General features: G+C 35.7%; 1 protein-coding gene and 1 pseudogene across 1 annotated transcript in view; one reads left to right on the top strand and one right to left on the bottom strand.

Annotated features, from left to right (window-relative positions):
* Bub1 (BUB1 mitotic checkpoint serine/threonine kinase) overlaps window positions 1-17355 on the bottom strand; it is a 40917-nt gene that overhangs the window by 21586 nt on the left and 1976 nt on the right. The window contains exons 2-11 of the mRNA XM_010638170.2: window positions 15991-16050; window positions 15703-15841; window positions 14170-14366; window positions 11530-11573; window positions 10608-10708; window positions 8998-9050; window positions 8722-8906; window positions 7252-7403; window positions 1193-1416; window positions 434-492 (exon numbers count right to left, since the gene is read on the bottom strand). Coding sequence (XP_010636472.1) covers window positions 434-492; window positions 1193-1416; window positions 7252-7403; window positions 8722-8906; window positions 8998-9050; window positions 10608-10708; window positions 11530-11573; window positions 14170-14366; window positions 15703-15841; window positions 15991-16050 — 1214 coding nt within the window. The remainder of the gene's footprint in view (window positions 1-433; window positions 493-1192; window positions 1417-7251; window positions 7404-8721; window positions 8907-8997; window positions 9051-10607; window positions 10709-11529; window positions 11574-14169; window positions 14367-15702; window positions 15842-15990; window positions 16051-17355) is intronic.
* Window positions 1651-2401, top strand: LOC104872023 (annotated as a pseudogene).

The raw sequence follows: 17355 nt of genomic DNA, 5'->3' as shown, positions 1-17355 counted from the left end.
TGACTGCATCTCCAACTACTTAGACTGAGTGCAGTCAGTAAGACTCGGTTCCATGAGTCTTTGGCGATTTCAAATAGCTCTGTTCTTGAACTGCCAGGGGAAAGCATACCATAGTCCCAAGGTAGGAATAATGCCCAAACTGTATCGTATGTAATGTACAAAACGTATGTCCTACATAAATGCCTCCACTGAAGTACTAAATGACAGTACAACACCACTGCTAATTAACCTTTGGATCACCGTTTCCACATATTATACCAGAGAGGACTTTCATTAGAAATGGTCTGGGCTTTACGTAATCTGCCCCCTAGGAAGATGAAAGTAACACTTAAGTTTAGTAAGACTTCCTACTCCACAGCCACAGTACAGACTCTGAGCAACCCAAAAGAGTCTGCATAGAGGTTGGGCTGAAGTTATTATGATGAAACATTACCTTCCTTTGTTTCAGATCCACTCTGTAGCTTGAGTTCATGAGAATTTAGACTCATACATCTGGAAGAAAAGGCTCTTGAGATACACTGAAGAGTAAACATGCTTTGCATATTAAAAATTTTAACTTTCAAGCAATAATAGGAAAAGAAATTAGTAACAATTATATGCCTTTTGTTAAAATACAGATGATGCAAATGCTTAGTCCACAAAGTAAATGAAACATTTTTTAAGAGAGCTGAAGTGAATGAAGATAAAAATGTAAAGAATGTGACATTAATTATAATTTCTGAAATCTGAAAATTTGCTCAAAATTGGAGGGAAACCTTCACAGCAGTGTGGAGGTAGACTGATCCCAAACTGCTCCCATGACAGGATAGAAGGAATGCAAAGACACATATCAAGTAACCGTCTGGATGGTAACAATGCCTGCAGATACTCAGAATGAGTAAGAAAAAGCACGTTTAGCCTACAGCTGTTTACTTTCCAGGCCCAGACAAGCTGATGAGTTTCAAGGGAATCAAAAACTTGTAACTCAATAGAGAAGTATGAAGTAAAACAAATATTTGAAAAGAAGCATGGAATAAATAAGTCTGAAAAATTTGGAGCCAGCGTTTTGCTAATGGCTTTTCAACAACATTCTCATTCCCATTTAAAATTTAAGAAATCTGGAATCGTTCATCTTTTATTACATTGTCACTCTTGGTAGATCATGTAAAGGGCCAACAGATGTCAGTCACCTCCAGGACAACCTTCAGCTTACCGGGAGTTTGTCACTGGCTGGGCCATCAAAGGAACAGGAGGAGCTACACTCTGGTCAATAGCTGGGGACGTCAAAGCAGCATGTGACAAAAGAGGAATGGTAGGAGGCACCTCTCCGAGTTTCTCTCCCAAGTTTTTAGAGGTGTGCTGATTGATGGCTGGAAGACACGGAGCTCTCTGTTCTTGCTGGGAGCTTACACTTGGTCTTGTAAGTACTGGATTAATCTATTGTGTCAAGCAAACAAACAACAAAACCATGAGGTCAAGAACATTACTAAGCAGGCATTAGAACTTTTCAAGCCACAGCATCTAGATTCCATCCCTCTTGAAGAGTCCCTTACCCCTTCAAATATTTATTTAAAAATGAATAGGCTCTCTGGCCACAGTTTGACATGCTGCACGTGTCTCCAGTCTCCCGTGGCAGCCTCCCTCAGGCATGGCACAGGGCCTTGCCTCACTATGGCAGTAGCACAGCACAGCATGCTCAACTTCTTGCTTGGTGTCAAAGCTGATGGTAAGACCATTCTAAAAGGTCTACAGTCCATTTTGCAGGAGCAGGGCATGGCAGAGTCGGTGAATACCTGGCAAGATCATGGCTACCTAGCAACCTATATAAACAAAAGTGGCAGCTTCGCCAAGTTGAGAATTTATCCCCATGGATTGGTATTGCTGGACCTTGAGTTACGACAGTGATTATCCAGGGCAGAGAAGAAACTGACAACCTTTTGAACAAAGTAGAAGAGAGAATGAAAGAATTGAGTCAGGCCAGTATTGGGTGGGTGAAGCGTTTACCAACCATATTTCAAGGAGGGGCCATCAACAGATACTGGAGCACTGCTGATGGCCACCTGGTGGAGTATGACACAGATGAAGTAGTAGATGGCGAAGATTCACCTTACCAGAACATTAAAATTCTACACTTGAAGAAGTTTGGGAATATTCTCATCCTTAGTGGGATGTTAATTTGGCAAGAGAGTGAATTGGCACACACCCTGTTCATCATGGGCAGTGGCAAAGAAGATTACACTGACAAAGATGTATTGATTCTGGGAGGTGGAAATGGAGGCATGTTATGTGAAATAGTCAAACTGAACCAAAGATGGTCACTATGGTACAGACTGACCAAATGATAGTTGATGCATGTAAGAAATATATGCACAAAACATGTAGGGATGATGTCTTAGACAATCTATTTTTTTTTTCTTTTTGAGTTTATTGGTACAATCTAGGTATACAGTACAGTTATATTCATTATTGGGATCCTGTACCTTTACATGACAGGTCTTGATTCTCATTTTTCCCCTTGTCCCTGCCCTCCCTTCACCCCCTCCCCCTCCCCGTTTACAAACACTTTATTTCCATTTTTTCAGTTTCTCATATTTTTTCCCTCTCCCTTATTACCTTTCCCCCACCCTTCCCACTTTCCCTACACCTTTAACCCTTTATTTCCTATTTCACATTATTAATTATCTCATTAGGAACCTGTGTACTATTATAGTTTTTCATACCAGAGAAACTATTCGGTATTTCAGTTAAAGAAATCTCTGTATTAACATTAAAAATAGGGAATACTAAAATAAAACTAAAAAGGAAAGTAAAAGAGAAAAGGCAATGATGTAACATTAAAATAATCCTTAATTCTGGAGATGAAAATGGCCCCTGAACATATTTAAATTGCTTCTTGCTCTTGTAGTCTTATCTTATTCTTTTTTTCATTATTTAGAGAATACTTTATTAGTTTCTGTAATCAAACCCATGTAGATATGACCTTACATATTTAGTACAATGTGTTACCCCTGTACACATGGAATTAAAAAAAAAAAAGACCAATATAGCTGTCCATTTCTGTACAATGCCAACTCAACACAGTAAATTGGGATAACTTTTCCAAAGTTGATAGCACTGTTAAAGTTTCCAAAAATTCAAATTATAAATATATGCATATATATATTTATATTTATATAAAAAGACTAATAATAGCAGTATGTTATGCATTGATAGCAACAACAGGACAGGAAGTATTTTACACAGGGGTACCGCATCAATTTGACAGAAGCCCTGTAGCTCTATGAAGAACAGTGTGGGCGTCTTTATTGTCCTGTGGAATTCTCGAAGGAGATTGTCTATGTCCCTTCATACTTAGAATTGTGGGTATTTTACAGTTTGGAAGAAAGCTAAACCCTGAAGATGAATATACCAATGATGTGTGCTGCAGAAAAGCCTTCCTGACCTCCATATGCTGGACACACCATCAAAATGAGTCAGGTAATTGATTGTGACTTCCTTAAAGTTTTCTCATTTTAATTATTTTTAACTTAAAAAAGCAAATGGAAAATGTATATTTTGATGAGCTAGGGTGTTAGTTTTTTGAAAGTCAGCTGAAGAACAATTAGCACAGCAAAGGCTGCTAATTGCACTGACCCCCTAGAATGTGATTTTCATCACTTTTTATTTCTGTGTGGGCTTTTGTTTTGTTTTGTTTTTATTTTGGTAGAACTTAAATTCTTGATGGTTTAAAAAAATTGACAGATATTTTAAAATTTGGTGCTTTTAAAAAAGCTTAAAATGAATATCAATGCTTCAATTAAAGTTACAAAAGAGGAAAAAAATGAATAGTTAGCAACAAAAAAACCACCCTACATGGTAAATGCTTTGTAGTTTTTGAACCAGACTCAACTAGCAGCTCACACTTTTATCCACTGAAAAATCACCAGCCCATATAATTGTGTCAGTATTTAAAGAGTACTTTATTTTCCTTCATTTTATTTTGGGAAGAAGCCAAGAAATCAAGGTTATCAAATGCTTACGATGGTATTTTATTAAAATATCCCTGCTTACCATTTTCTCTTTAATGACTAGGACATATGTATATAAACTACCACAAAAGCATGGTTCATAATTGGAAGCATAACTATCTCAACTTAAAACCTTTGCTTTTTTTTGGTACTGAGGATTGAACTTGGGCCCCTGTACTTGTGAAGCAGGCGGCAGAAACACTGAGCCAAATCCCCAGCCCCAAACCTTTGCTTTTTAAATAAATGAACACTCTCATGTTATAAACTTGAAAGATCCAAAAATTAATTCCTCACTATATAAAAGTATTTTTACAAATATTTAAGAAAAATGCTAAATATCTAGAGTAAGTGTGTTATTTCATAGACAAGTGGACAAAAAGAGGTATTACTGGGGAATGGGACTGGGGAAGGGTAAAAGAAGGCAGAAGTATGGACAGAATCAAGGCATATACACACATGGAAATGTCCTGGTAAAGCCCATTGACTTGTACAATTAATATGTTTTTTTGTTTTGTTTTGTTTTTGTACTGGGGATCGAACTTGGGCCCTTGTGCTTGTGAAGTAGGCGCCAGAACCACTAAGCTAAATCCCCAGCCCTACAATTAATATGTATTAATAAAAAACTATCTACACAATTTACTCATGTACTAAAATAGTAAAGATTAAAAATAGTCACAATACAGTTGACTATTACTTATCCGAAACGTTCAGGACTAGAAATGTTTTACATTTCAGGATCTTTCACATTTTGGAATATTTGCAGACTTATCAATGAGAAATGGATTAGAAATACCCAACTTGCATTAAATTTGGAAGAAATATTAAAAAAAACCCCAGATTTTCGCTATCAAATATCAAAATATATAAGAAAGTTTTAGTAAATACACAATATGGAAAGATCAAGAAGAAATATAGGGACAAAACAAAGGTAGATATTTTAGAAATAGATTTTGTACATATATATTTCCATCATGTGATATTTTAAATCAACAAGGAAAAGCAGAATAATCTAACAAAGATTTAGAGACAACTGGTAAACCAGTTGGGAAATATATCCTTATGCCAGCCATACACAGAAAAGTTCCACAAATGAAGCTCCTGGTAAAGACGATGTTTTAACATTTGCTTTATCACCTCTTCTTCCCCAAACCTCACAAAATCACAGTAACACAATTCTAGTACCAGAAACAGATATAAGAGGAAGATAGGGGTTGTGTGTCTCTGGTCTAAGGAGATGTTCAGAAATATGCAGTACAAGATATACCTCAGAATGGAAATGAGGGTGGGGCTGAAAACAAGAATGTGGTAAAAGTAAGTCTGTTGAAAAACTAGATTCTGAGATCCATTCTTATAGGCACACATGGAGGGGGATCCTTATGCCCCACCCATCAAGCCATCAGAGGTTTCCTTTTTTTTTTTTTGGTAGAGAAATAATCCAGAGAATTTTGGACTGGGGCCGAGGGTGGAAGTAATAGGTACAAAATGAGAAACAAAATCCTTTCTTTACCTAAGTGCTGTTAGCTCAGGTTTCTACTCTCTTAATATTCTCAGGTATCTTACTGCCCAGTGAAACTAATTAGTCAACAACGCTCCCCCAGTTTCTAATGCGTCTTCTCATATCTCCTTTTGTATGAGAAAACAGTACTGATCACCAAATACTTAATGACAAGCTTTCAAAACAAAGGACAATGATCCAAATAAATAAACACATATGAATGAGAGATTAAGAGTTCTGAGACAGAAAGAAAAAAAAATTCACATTCTCAGACTAAGAAGCAAGGTATTACATTCACAAAATAAAAATAGGAAGCTGTAAAGTGAGCCTTCATAGTTAAAAGTAATTTGACCCCAAAATGATATTAGAAATAAAATAAAAAGGCCATAAGAAGTTCAGCTATCTCTCAGAAAACTGGGAGGTGGTAGTAAGGACAGATTTTAAAAAAAAGTAAAGAATGTTAAGAAAGTTAGATGACTAGTCAGGATAGTCTAGTAGAAAACATGGATGGAGAAAAACTAACAAGCAAACCAAAAGCCACCAAGAAAATTCCTTAGAGCTGCTGGACTGCAATAATCAAATGATGAGTGTAGTGGAGACAAAACTAAATGCTAAACACATCATTATTTTGTCACAACAAGAATGTAAAGATGATCCTACACACTTCCAGAGAACAGTGGAGGTCACATTAATAAGACTATGAATCAGAATGACTCTGAACTTCTCAACCAAACAGCATAGCCAAAAAACTATGGAGCAGTGCCTTCAAAAATTCTGAGGGGAGATGGTTTCCTTCATAGAATACAGTCCTAGCCAAGTTACCAACCAAGCGTGAGGGCCAAATAAAGATGCTATTATTAGACATGCAAGAGATAAAAGCATTTAACCCCACATTGTGAGGAAACTAAAAATAAGCTACACTATGTTGCAATACAAAGATTGAATCTCTCTGTAGTAATAGTGACAGATGTATAAGACATATCAGGTAGAAAAAGCAGAAAATAAGTCTTAATTATACAGAAACTTAACTTCAACTGTACTCATAGTTATGTGTTTCATGCACTGTAAATGTCTAAAAAAAGACAAGCTATAGCGATTAGCAATGAGCTTTCATTGATATATATATATGTACAGGTGTGTATACATATATACAAATTAATGAATGCGTACCCTGATACACATAACACAGACAATCCTACATCTACACACACACCTTTTATTCAATTTTTAAGAAGTCATCAAAGTCATGTATTTTTTATAATTTTTGAAATACATATTTCAGTAATTTATTATTTTATCTTTCTGGTATCCTATGCCATAGATGGAAATACAGTATTTTAAATAGTAACTTATATAGCTTAATTTTTTCACAATCTGTCCCACTTATTAATAATTTAAAGAAAATATATGTGACCCTAATACACCCTTTCTCTTCTTGCAACATGAAACAGTGGCAAATATATAATAGAGATGACAATAATTATATATATTCAGATTCTCATTATGTAATCTATTCATTGTACAAAAGCCAGAAAAATATATACACTAATAGATGAATATATAAACTTGTGCACACACATATATAGGAAAATACTATTCCATTCTCTAAATTCTTTTGCTCATTCTATATTTTGAAAATCTTTCTGTGTCAAATTATTTTGAAAATTTGGAAAGTTATTTGCTAAATGAAAATTACCTCTAAAAAGAAGGCAAGAGCACAACAATCACCATTCTGAGAACAAGATGTGCCAGTGAAGTACATTTACATACCTCAGAGCTTTCCTGGGGAATGGGCAGGTCCTCCTGGGATAACTCCACCACTTGATGCAATTTCCTATGGAGTGCATCCATTTTCTGTTTTAACAGTTGTTCTTCAAACGCATTTGCTTCTTTCCTTTTTATATAATGTCTGTCTTCATTTCCTTTAGGAAAGAGTAAAAAAGTGGTTTGTATGTGAACCTTCAATCCAGGTCATCAGAGGAAAACATGCAAAGTGAGTAAAAAATACTTTCAATGTTTATTAGATTTTGGACCTGAAACTTGTATTACCTTTTAATTATAATCTTTACTTGCCCTCGGCATACTTACTATTAAATTCAGGGCATATACACTATACAAATTTATATGGTGATCAACAGTATATTTGGAAATAACAGTATAATACTAAACTTGTTATAAAATAATCATGATTGTACAAGTCATTTTAAAATGATTTTTCATTTCAGGTTTCAAAAGATAGAATTCTCTAGGTACTTTCTAAGAATTAAAAGAAAAGTGCATTGAAGGTCCAGTCCTACTTCCAATAACTGGCTTCCTTGGCCATACCCCAGACAAATCAGGGTCTGGTTGGAACTTCAGGTCATAGCACATGAAAGATAATGTTACCCACGCACTACCCAAAATGGGCCTTTCAGCCAGGTGTGATGGTGCACACCTGTAATCCTAGCATTCAGCAGGCTGAGGCAGGAGGACCACAAGGAGTCTGAGGCCAGCCTATGCTACATAGTGAGTTCAAGGCCTCAAAAACCAAAAACCAAATACCCAAATAGTTCCTCCATGAGTGTTCTGTTGTTGACCAAATACAAAAAGTTAACAAACAAAAGAAAGGCTCACAGATGGATATAGTTCAATTAACAGAGATGACATAAAAATCCTGAGTGGAACAAAGGTTCTTTTTCCTCTCCCTAAGGTCTATGTTGCTACAGTAAAAGCCAAATGCAAACACTGATGCTAAGGCACACATTTTTCTTTGGAACAAAATTCAATTTACTCTATAGCCTTAAATGACATGGCACTTTGATTAGAGGACTCCTGATTATATTTGTTTGTAGTAGGTACAGAATTTGGAAAATCTCTTTCTGAGCTTCAATTCCCAACCTAATCCCTTCACAGTACAAGTGGTGACATACAGGTTTAGAATTATTATATATATTATTCAAATCCATAGAGATAAAACTTAAAAAATTTAAAATGTCTTATTTCACTAAAGATATGGTAACACTGGCATGAATATCTATTTTAGTGCTATTTTAACCATGAGTTCTGCTATAAAGACATGGGTTTAGTTCTTGGAAATACATGGCTGCTATGCTTGTTTTTAACAAAGGTTTCTAGGTTTGTGATAGGATGAGCTGGAGATGGCTTCTTCTGAGTCAGCAGAGTCAATTATTCAATAAAAAATGTAATCACTCATTATGTTAAGTGATATAAAAATAACTGAAAATATAAGACTGCAAGCACCCCATTGTTCATGCTTCCTCCGCTGGTTGTATTTCTGGGCTCTCAGTTCTTCAAAGGAAAATTCTGAGTCTCCACAAATAAGCTTCTCCTTGCAGTACATAACAACTTGCTGAACATCAACTTTTGCTGCCAATGATGAGTGTGTGGAGTATTCTGATTTAGAAATCATGATCACCCTTTGTTCCCTACAGAGAAAAAATACATTATTGACAACAATGTACTAAAGGAACTTTGGAAGGGATACAAATACTAGAGCAATGCACTGATTGTACTTGCATATTTGATTCTTTATCAGGAACTGAAGGTATCATTCTAGAAATTTCTGAGCCCTAAAAGATAGAAAACAAACATGAGCATTCAGTTACTGAAAAGTAATCTTCACCCAAATGACTTCATAAATCAATATGAAAATGGTCAAGAGGAAGGGGCCTCTTAAATTTTCCATGGGCCGGGGGTTTAGCTCAGTGGTGCTGCCACCTGCTTTGCAAGTACAAGGTTCCGAGTTCGATCCCCATTACCAAAAAAAAAAAAAAAAAATTCCTAAGCCCAGTAAGAAAACAACTTTAGAAAAAATTAGTTTTTTCTTTTGGCATTACTATACCCTTGAAAGTTTCCAATACTAGCATAGCATTCATTCACTAAACAAGTATTTATTGAACAAGTCACACATCTTACATAATGAGCTAGGTCTGGGGAAATATGACCATCAATGAGACCCATCTCTTCTGTCTAAAAAGCTTAGTCAGGGGATGCAGGAATAAGAAGGATGGCAAGCATGTGTAGGATGAAAACCAAATCAAGATAGTTTGCACTATCTACAAAAGTTAGAAATGTGCCAAGCATGGTGGTGCATACTTGTTATCCCAGGTGTGTACTTGGGAAGCTGAGGCAGAAGGATTCCAAGTTCAAGACCAGCCCAGGCAATTTATCAAGATTCCGTCTCAAAAAAATAAAAAAAGGTGGGGTGTAGTTTAGTAGCAACACACTTGCCTAGCATGGGTTTAATGCCCAGTACAAGAGTCTATATTTGGAGAAGTGTTATATTAGTAAAGCAGAAACAACTCCATTAGATTAAAATTCAAGGAGGTCCTTGGTGAGCTGTGAAGGAGAAAAAGCTGCAAGATATAAAGTGGAGGGGAGGAGAGACTTGAACATTTTTACATGTTAATAAGTTGCCAGGGAAGAAAAGCTCTTCACAGGGGAAACAAATCTCTGCGAGGATGAAAGACAGGCATAAGTGAAAGGCTATGCTTCTCCACTGGAATGGCAGGGAACGATGCAGTTGTATTTATTGATGGGTGACAGAAAATTAAAAGATGTCATCTGATGATTTCTGCCCCCCTGTCAGAAGTAGTACAGTACTTCTTCCAGCTTAGGAGAGTGAAGTTAGAGGTAGATAGGTTCCAAGTTTGAGGACAGTAAAAGGAAGCTTAAAATTATTATAATCTGGCATATAAAAAGAATTAAGTGGGGAGACATTAGAAACACATATAAAAGGTGATCTGGGAAATTGGAAACAGTTGCCTGGGAGTACCAGAGCCCTGCTTGAAGGTCTGGGACTTTTAGGCAGGGTTCAGATCAAGGAGAATTCTGAGTCTGGGTCTACAAAAGAGCCCAGCAGAACAAGGAGGAGAGGGCATCGGAAGGACAGGAGTTGTTGGAGAAGTGAAGATAGGAGTTTGTGTGTATGGGACCTAGGCTCAATAACAAATTATTATTTAAGTTGAGCACAGGAAGATGACAACAGGCCCAGAAAGCTACCATGGAAATAGGTAGCTGATGGGTTAGTCACAAGGTCAAAGAAACAATGTAGTGGATACAGAAGGCAGCCAGGATGGCTATTCAGTACCATTCCTAGTTTCTCTATAGCCTACAAACATTATTACCTGATTCTTAGAAACACAGGCTGAGTTCTTTACTGGACTTAATTTTGATGATGCCATTTGGTTTAAAATTTGAGCATTATGCAGAGGTTCTGAGGTTCTAGCTATGAGAGAAAAGAAGAAGAAATTAAAAATAAGGGGAAATCATATTAAATAAAATTATCACATTAATACATTCTCTTGATCTTTCAGTAAACAGCACAAAAATAAATCAACTTATTTACAAAAATCTCACAAAATGAACTAAAACTCTTTTTAGAAAAATAGTACAGACCATTTTCTGACCAATTCAAAATGTCCAAGAAAATACCTGAAAGAAATGTAAAACCTAACTAGTTATTTTAAGCAGGCAAGGAGAGCTAATGCTTATTCCTGAAATATGATCTTTATTTCTATGAGAAAAATAAAAGGCCATTGTTTCCTAAAAGCTGTATTAAAGACATCTCATTCAATTCACAACACATGGAGTCTGCACTATCCTCTATTTTGGGCAAACTTGATTTTTTTTAATTCCCAAAGAATGGTGAAATCTTCAACACTGGCTTGTCAGTTTTCTCTTTTAAAGTGCTGAGGGACAGGGATTTAGCTCAGTGGTGCCATTGCCTGCCTCACAAGCGCAAGGTCCTGAGTTTGATGCTCAGTAGGGAAAAAAAAATTGCTGATACAGAGTTCCTACTGTTTAGGGTTATTTAGGGGGCATTGTTATTATCTGAGGGTCTTCCTATTACCTGAGAGACAGTATGATTTATAAATACTAGTTGGTTATGACTTCTTCATTAGCACATGCTGCAGTATTGCAGTATATAATGATTATATTATTGTGGAAAGTTAGTATATGTATATAATATACAGATTTGATTTCTATGGGAAAAAATTAGAGACTAAATTATCAACAATTTAGAAATTTTAGAAAGTATTATCTTACCTTCAGCTGGCAAATGGGTTTCAGTGAGGCGTGTCTGAAATAACCTAGTGATAGTAGAAAAGGCATCAATACAGATTAGGAATTTATAGTTTAAAACATGCCTGTTTTAAGGTGGAAATCTAATACAATAGACAGTTGATTATAACCTAATAAAGACAATGGTTGAGAGAGAAGGCAAAGTTGAATTTCAGGTTTGCTTCAAAATATAAAAAAATAAAATCCCAGGGTCAGGGATTTAGCTCAGCCGGACAGTGCCTGCCTGGCAAGAACAAGGTCCTGAGTTTGATCCCCAGAACCAAAAAAATAAAATCAAATAAAATCCTGGTAATATCCTTATATCCAATATACTTATTCCTCCTTTTGCCTTATGTCAGTATTTTTCAAATTCACATAACAAATGTTTCCTTTTCCATGTATCAAGGTGTTTTAATTCATATCTGAGGCATTTTATATTTGTACAAAATAAGATAATGTTTGCAAGAAAAGTTTAAAAGTACAAAATTTAAGACCACTGCTTCAAAATATTATCATTCATGCTCTGAGAACTTCTCAAATATGTCACTTCATGCTATTTTTTATACATCAACTCTCAAATAATGTGCAACTCTCAAGCCTAATGTTTTTGAGCAAAGCAAGTAAGAGTGCAGGTTACAAAGGGAAGTACAGCCAAATGCTAAACCTTATTTGACTCTTAATCCTAACAAACCAATGGTAATGAAACCACTTCACAAATGGGAAAAGATTGAAAACCAGATGATATTAAAGAATTATTGTTAATTTTATCAGGTGTGATTATGGAATAAAATTCTGTAAGAAATAATCTTTTGGAGATGATAGTGTTTGGACTATAATATTTTTGTTTTAGGTCTGCTTTAAATTACTCAGCATAGGACTGGGGATTTAGCTCAGTGGTGCCACCACTTGCCTTGAAAGCCCAATATCCTGAGTTTGATCCCTGGTATCAAAATAAACCCCCAAAATTCCTCAGCATAGAAAAAAAAAGTTAATAATTATTAAAAGCAGATGATCTAGAAATAAAGGTTTGTTATGTTAATTTTTCAAAAATTCTCATATCATGTAAAGGTACAAGATCTCAATGATAAATGTAACTGTATTGTTTGCTTTAAATATACCAATAAACTTAATGGGAAAAAAATTCTCATAATAAAGTTTTCAAAGCATAAGCACTACAGCAAAATTGAAAAAAGTGATTATATATATATTAAATACTGGCAAAGGGTGCAAAAGTATAATAGGTCTCTGATTCTGCGGAGAAAAGAGTGAAAAACAGGGACAGCCTTTGAATAGGTGGTTTGGTTATATGCACCACAAGGTTTAAAACTTTTTCCATACCTTTTGGTGCAATAGCAACAATTCTGAGTCTATCAGAAGGAGGTAGATAAAAATAGAAAATATATTAAAAATACTTTTATGAAAAAAAGGAAAAGATCTTAATGCAAAGCTGTTTATATAGCATGATGTAAAGCATGCTTTACAATCCTGTAACAAGAGCAACAAAACAAGCTAATGAAAATGCAGAAAGGGTGCTTGTGCTTATTTAGTTTTCTGTATTTTAAAAATCTACATGAGGTACATTTAATCACAAAAAAATTAAAAATTGTGAAAAAAAGGGTATATTCATCCTGATATTTATTGTTTGCTATGGTTTGAATAACTCCACTAAAATTCATGTTAAGATTTAATCCCCACTATGAGGTATTAAGAGGTGGTTAGGCATGAGGGCTCTGCTTTTCTGAACAGGCAAGTCTATGCATGGGTTAATGGGTTATGTCCAGTGGGCCTGTTTTTTGTTTTGTTTTGTTTTTTGGTACCGGGGATTGAACTCTGGTCCTTGTGCTTGAGAAGTAGGCACCAGAACCACTCAGCTAAATCCTGATCCCAGTGGCCCTGTTATAAGTGCTAGTTGGTTCTGTCTCTTAACCATGTGATGCCCGTGCTGCCTGGAGACTCCAGAGTCCCCAACAGCAAGAAGGCCCCCACCAGATGTGACCTCTTGACCTTGGACCTCCCAGCTTATATAATGGAGCTGAACAAATTTTTATTCTTTATAAAGTATTCAGTGGTATTAATTTGGAACAACAAAACATTAAGATTAAGAAATTAAGATTAGTGTTTTTCTTTATAAAAACCAAAATACTATAAATAACTTAAATGTCCAGCTGGAGAATGGTTAAATTATGACACAACTGTGACAGACTTCACAAGCACTTTAGAAGTAATTTAGAAGTCCATTAATTTCTTAAGAGCAGTATAAAGCTTAGTATGTATAACCAGACATTCAGTATGATTTACTGCTAAAATAAACACAAGGATACACATGGGGCACAGGAAAAGCTACTGAAAAGAAATGCGCTAACATGCTGAGAGTAATATTTCTAGGCAGTTCTTTACACTACTCTGTATTAACCATATTTTCCACAACAAGGAGTTCTCTATAAAAATAGGTTAACAATATAATTTTTTTTTTTTTGGTAGCGGGGATTGAAGTCAGGTCTTTGCACTTGCAAGGCAGGCGGCGGAACCACTGAGCTAAATCCCTGGCCCAACAATATAATTTTTAAAAACAAATGTTCTATTTCAAGGTAGAAAACACCATATGGAGTTCTATTTTGGAACTACCTGTACTGCTGTTGCAATAGCTCTCTAGGTTCAGCCTGGTTTTGAATTCCTCTCCGAAAAATGGCACTCGCGTGCTGCAGTTGTCCTTGGGCTTCCAGATGCCCAGCCCAGGATATGTACAGAGGAGATGACTGGGTTCCAATCCCCTGGTTGTACAAAAACTCAAAAAACTGATGAAGATCACTGTTGTACTCAGCCTATAAGAACCCAGAGCAAAAATATGTAAGAATAACGAGGTAGGAGTAGAGGTTAACAGTTACAGGGGTATAATTGGACAGAAGGAAGAATTATCTACTTTCTATAGAAAAGAAGGGTAACTGAGTGATGCTTTTATATTTCATAATAGGTAGTAGAGAGAATTTTGAATATTTTCAACATAAAAATGTCTGAGGTGATAGATATGCCAGTTGTCCTAGTCTGATCATTACATTTTGTATACATGCATGCAAATATCACCTGGTACCCCATAAATACGTACACTTATTGTGCCAATTAAAAATAAATATACTCATTCCACTGCCTGCCTTGCAAGCCCAAGGACCTGAGTTCAATCCCTGGTACAAAATAAATAAACAAACAGAAAAATAAAAAGACATAAGAACAGTGGAACTGCTAATGTAGATCTGGCTCAGATACAGCCAGCCTCTACTATTTAATCTTCATGGAGGCCCAAGGATGATGGCAAGGCTACAGGTTAGGTTCATTCCTTTTCCTCCACATTCAATTACCCCCAAATTAACTATTTCTCAAGTAAGCGGGGTCTATCACAACCTGTTACACAAAGCATTATTTTGTCTTAATCTGAGCTTTCTCAAGTTTCACAGGACGCCTACAAATATAGTAATTGTGTTTTCATGAACAAGTTCATATTTACCCTATGTACTCCATTCATGATTTTATTATTCATGCCCTCACACCTATAGTCCAGATTAAAGAGGACTAATATTTTACAACCTGAGACTACTTTCTCCTTTTAGTACTAAATTCAGTTTTTGAGAATTAAAATTTTCATTACTGTATTCACAATTAATTTATTTTACTCCCAGAAACCCTTTTAGAACCTGAGAATGTATGCTGATGCTCCCTCCCCCAAGCACACATCCTAGACAATAAACTTTTTAATTTTTTTGTTTCTATTTAATGTCAGAACATTTACATGCTTGAAATAAAGGTTTTTGTTTTTTGTTTTTTTTGAGACAGGGTCTAAGACTGACCTGGAACTCACTATGTAGCCCAGGCTGGTCTCGAACTCAGCAATCCTCCTGCCTCAGCCTCCCAAGTGCTGGGATTACAGGCATGCACCACCAAACCCAGCTCAAAAGGAGGGTTTTTTAAATAAATTACCAGCTCTATAATACAGAAGACAAGGCTCCAAAAACTCACATTTCTGGCCATACAACTTTTAAAGATATATGACTAGAAATAAAGAATTAAAGTAATTAAAAGGCAATTTAAAGTGATCTTAAAAATCTAGGGAAAAATGCAAAATATAATATGATTTTAGATTTGTTATCCATCTGAAAGTATACTCACAAATTTTAAACAATAACTGATGAATCTTGGGTCACTGTGGTATTTCTTCTTATCTAAAAATTCCTTCATTAGATGTTCTAATAACATTACCAAGTATTCTTTATTATTAGGAAAATTCTCTTCTACCCATTGCATGTAACTAGAAAAATAGAACAATGTTAATTTTTTATAGCATAGCATACTGTTGATATAAAAGAAAAAACAAAATTAAAAAAAATTAAATGCATACTGTTGGTATAAATGAAAAAAACAAAAGAAAACAAAACGAAACAAAAACTAAATGCTAACCTTTCCCATTCTCCAAGCGGGTCATTGCCCTTGTAGCTCTGCATATGGGCTTCAAACATTCTAAAAAAAAAAGTGTGCATATAGGATGTTAGAGATAATAAAAGCAAGATATATTTCATCATGTATGTATTTATATATTTTTAAACAGAAATCTTAAATATCAGCACAAATGACATATAAAATTTAAGAAAGTATTCACTCAGAAGTAGTCAGTGTTTCTCCACAACAAAGTTTGAATCTCCTCTCCCTGGTCCTCAGTGTTACTACCAACCTTGGGCAAAGATAGGAGGCTTGCTGCTCTTTCTTCTAACAGTGGCATTAAGGTGTGGCCTTGCTCAGACCCCTCCCCTTGTTTCCTAGGAGCCTCCCTGAGGCAGGGCTGGGCAGATCCAAAGAGGGCTTGTGAATAAGTTTAGTAGCCTGGTTACTCCAACTTGGAGATTCCAGATACAGTTTGCTTCCTAGACACCAGTATAACACACTGTCCCTGAAGAACAATGGTGGAAATACTCATAAACCAACCAGTCACCAGAGCTCCCAGAGAACTCTGCTTCTTACTTGCACATATTCAACCACAGCTTTATGAGGGGTGACATTTGATTGTTGTGAGAAAGCCACACAGCTATGTTGGGGAAAACAGTCAAGGCCCAGACTTAAAAGTGACAGCACAGGAAGGTGAAGTAGTGAGTTCTAATTTGCATTTTAAAATGTACACTTGACTCTTCCAAGAGTAGGTGGTGGCGACAGCAACAGAAGTGGCAACCAGTTAGGAAGCTATTGCAGAGGCCCAACGATTGCTGAGTTGGAATAGATTGGGACAGTACAGTGTGTAATCTGACACAGGAAATGTATATACACATATAAGCACACAAACTATATACATACACACACACACACACACACACACACTTATATAACAATACTAAGTATTTACATTTTTAAAAAGGAACATCTGAAAAACAAACTAGAAAAATGGTTACACATGATGGAGTAGAGAAGACAAGTATGAGTTCTGTAAATACTTTTCTAAATCTTTTTTTAAAAAATCACATAAATATATTATTTTAAAATTTGAAAGTAATTGCCTCTACATTGAATCTCTCTCATCTCATAATAGGAAAAAAAATCCTTATGTCAGAGCCTTTCTCCTAAAATACATGTAATATGCATATAACATTTGCCCAGGATAAACATTTCATGTTCTCACACCAACCACATTCCCCAGAAAAATGGCTTAAATACTACAATACCAGGTTCACCAGAGCAAATTAGTTTTTCACAGGCCAAAATAAGGTCAGACATATTTTATTTCCCTTTACAAGTGTGTGTGGGCGTGTGTGTGTGTGTGTGTGTGTGTGTGTGTGT

The sequence above is a fragment of the Fukomys damarensis genome, unplaced genomic scaffold (genome assembly GCF_012274545.1).
Source record: "Fukomys damarensis isolate Sample0158 unplaced genomic scaffold, DMR_v1.0_HiC HiC_scaffold_9, whole genome shotgun sequence".
Taxonomy (NCBI): Eukaryota; Metazoa; Chordata; class Mammalia; order Rodentia; family Bathyergidae; genus Fukomys; species Fukomys damarensis.
Note: the sequence above shows the minus strand (reverse complement) of the source record. Positions and strands in the feature narration are given on the sequence as shown.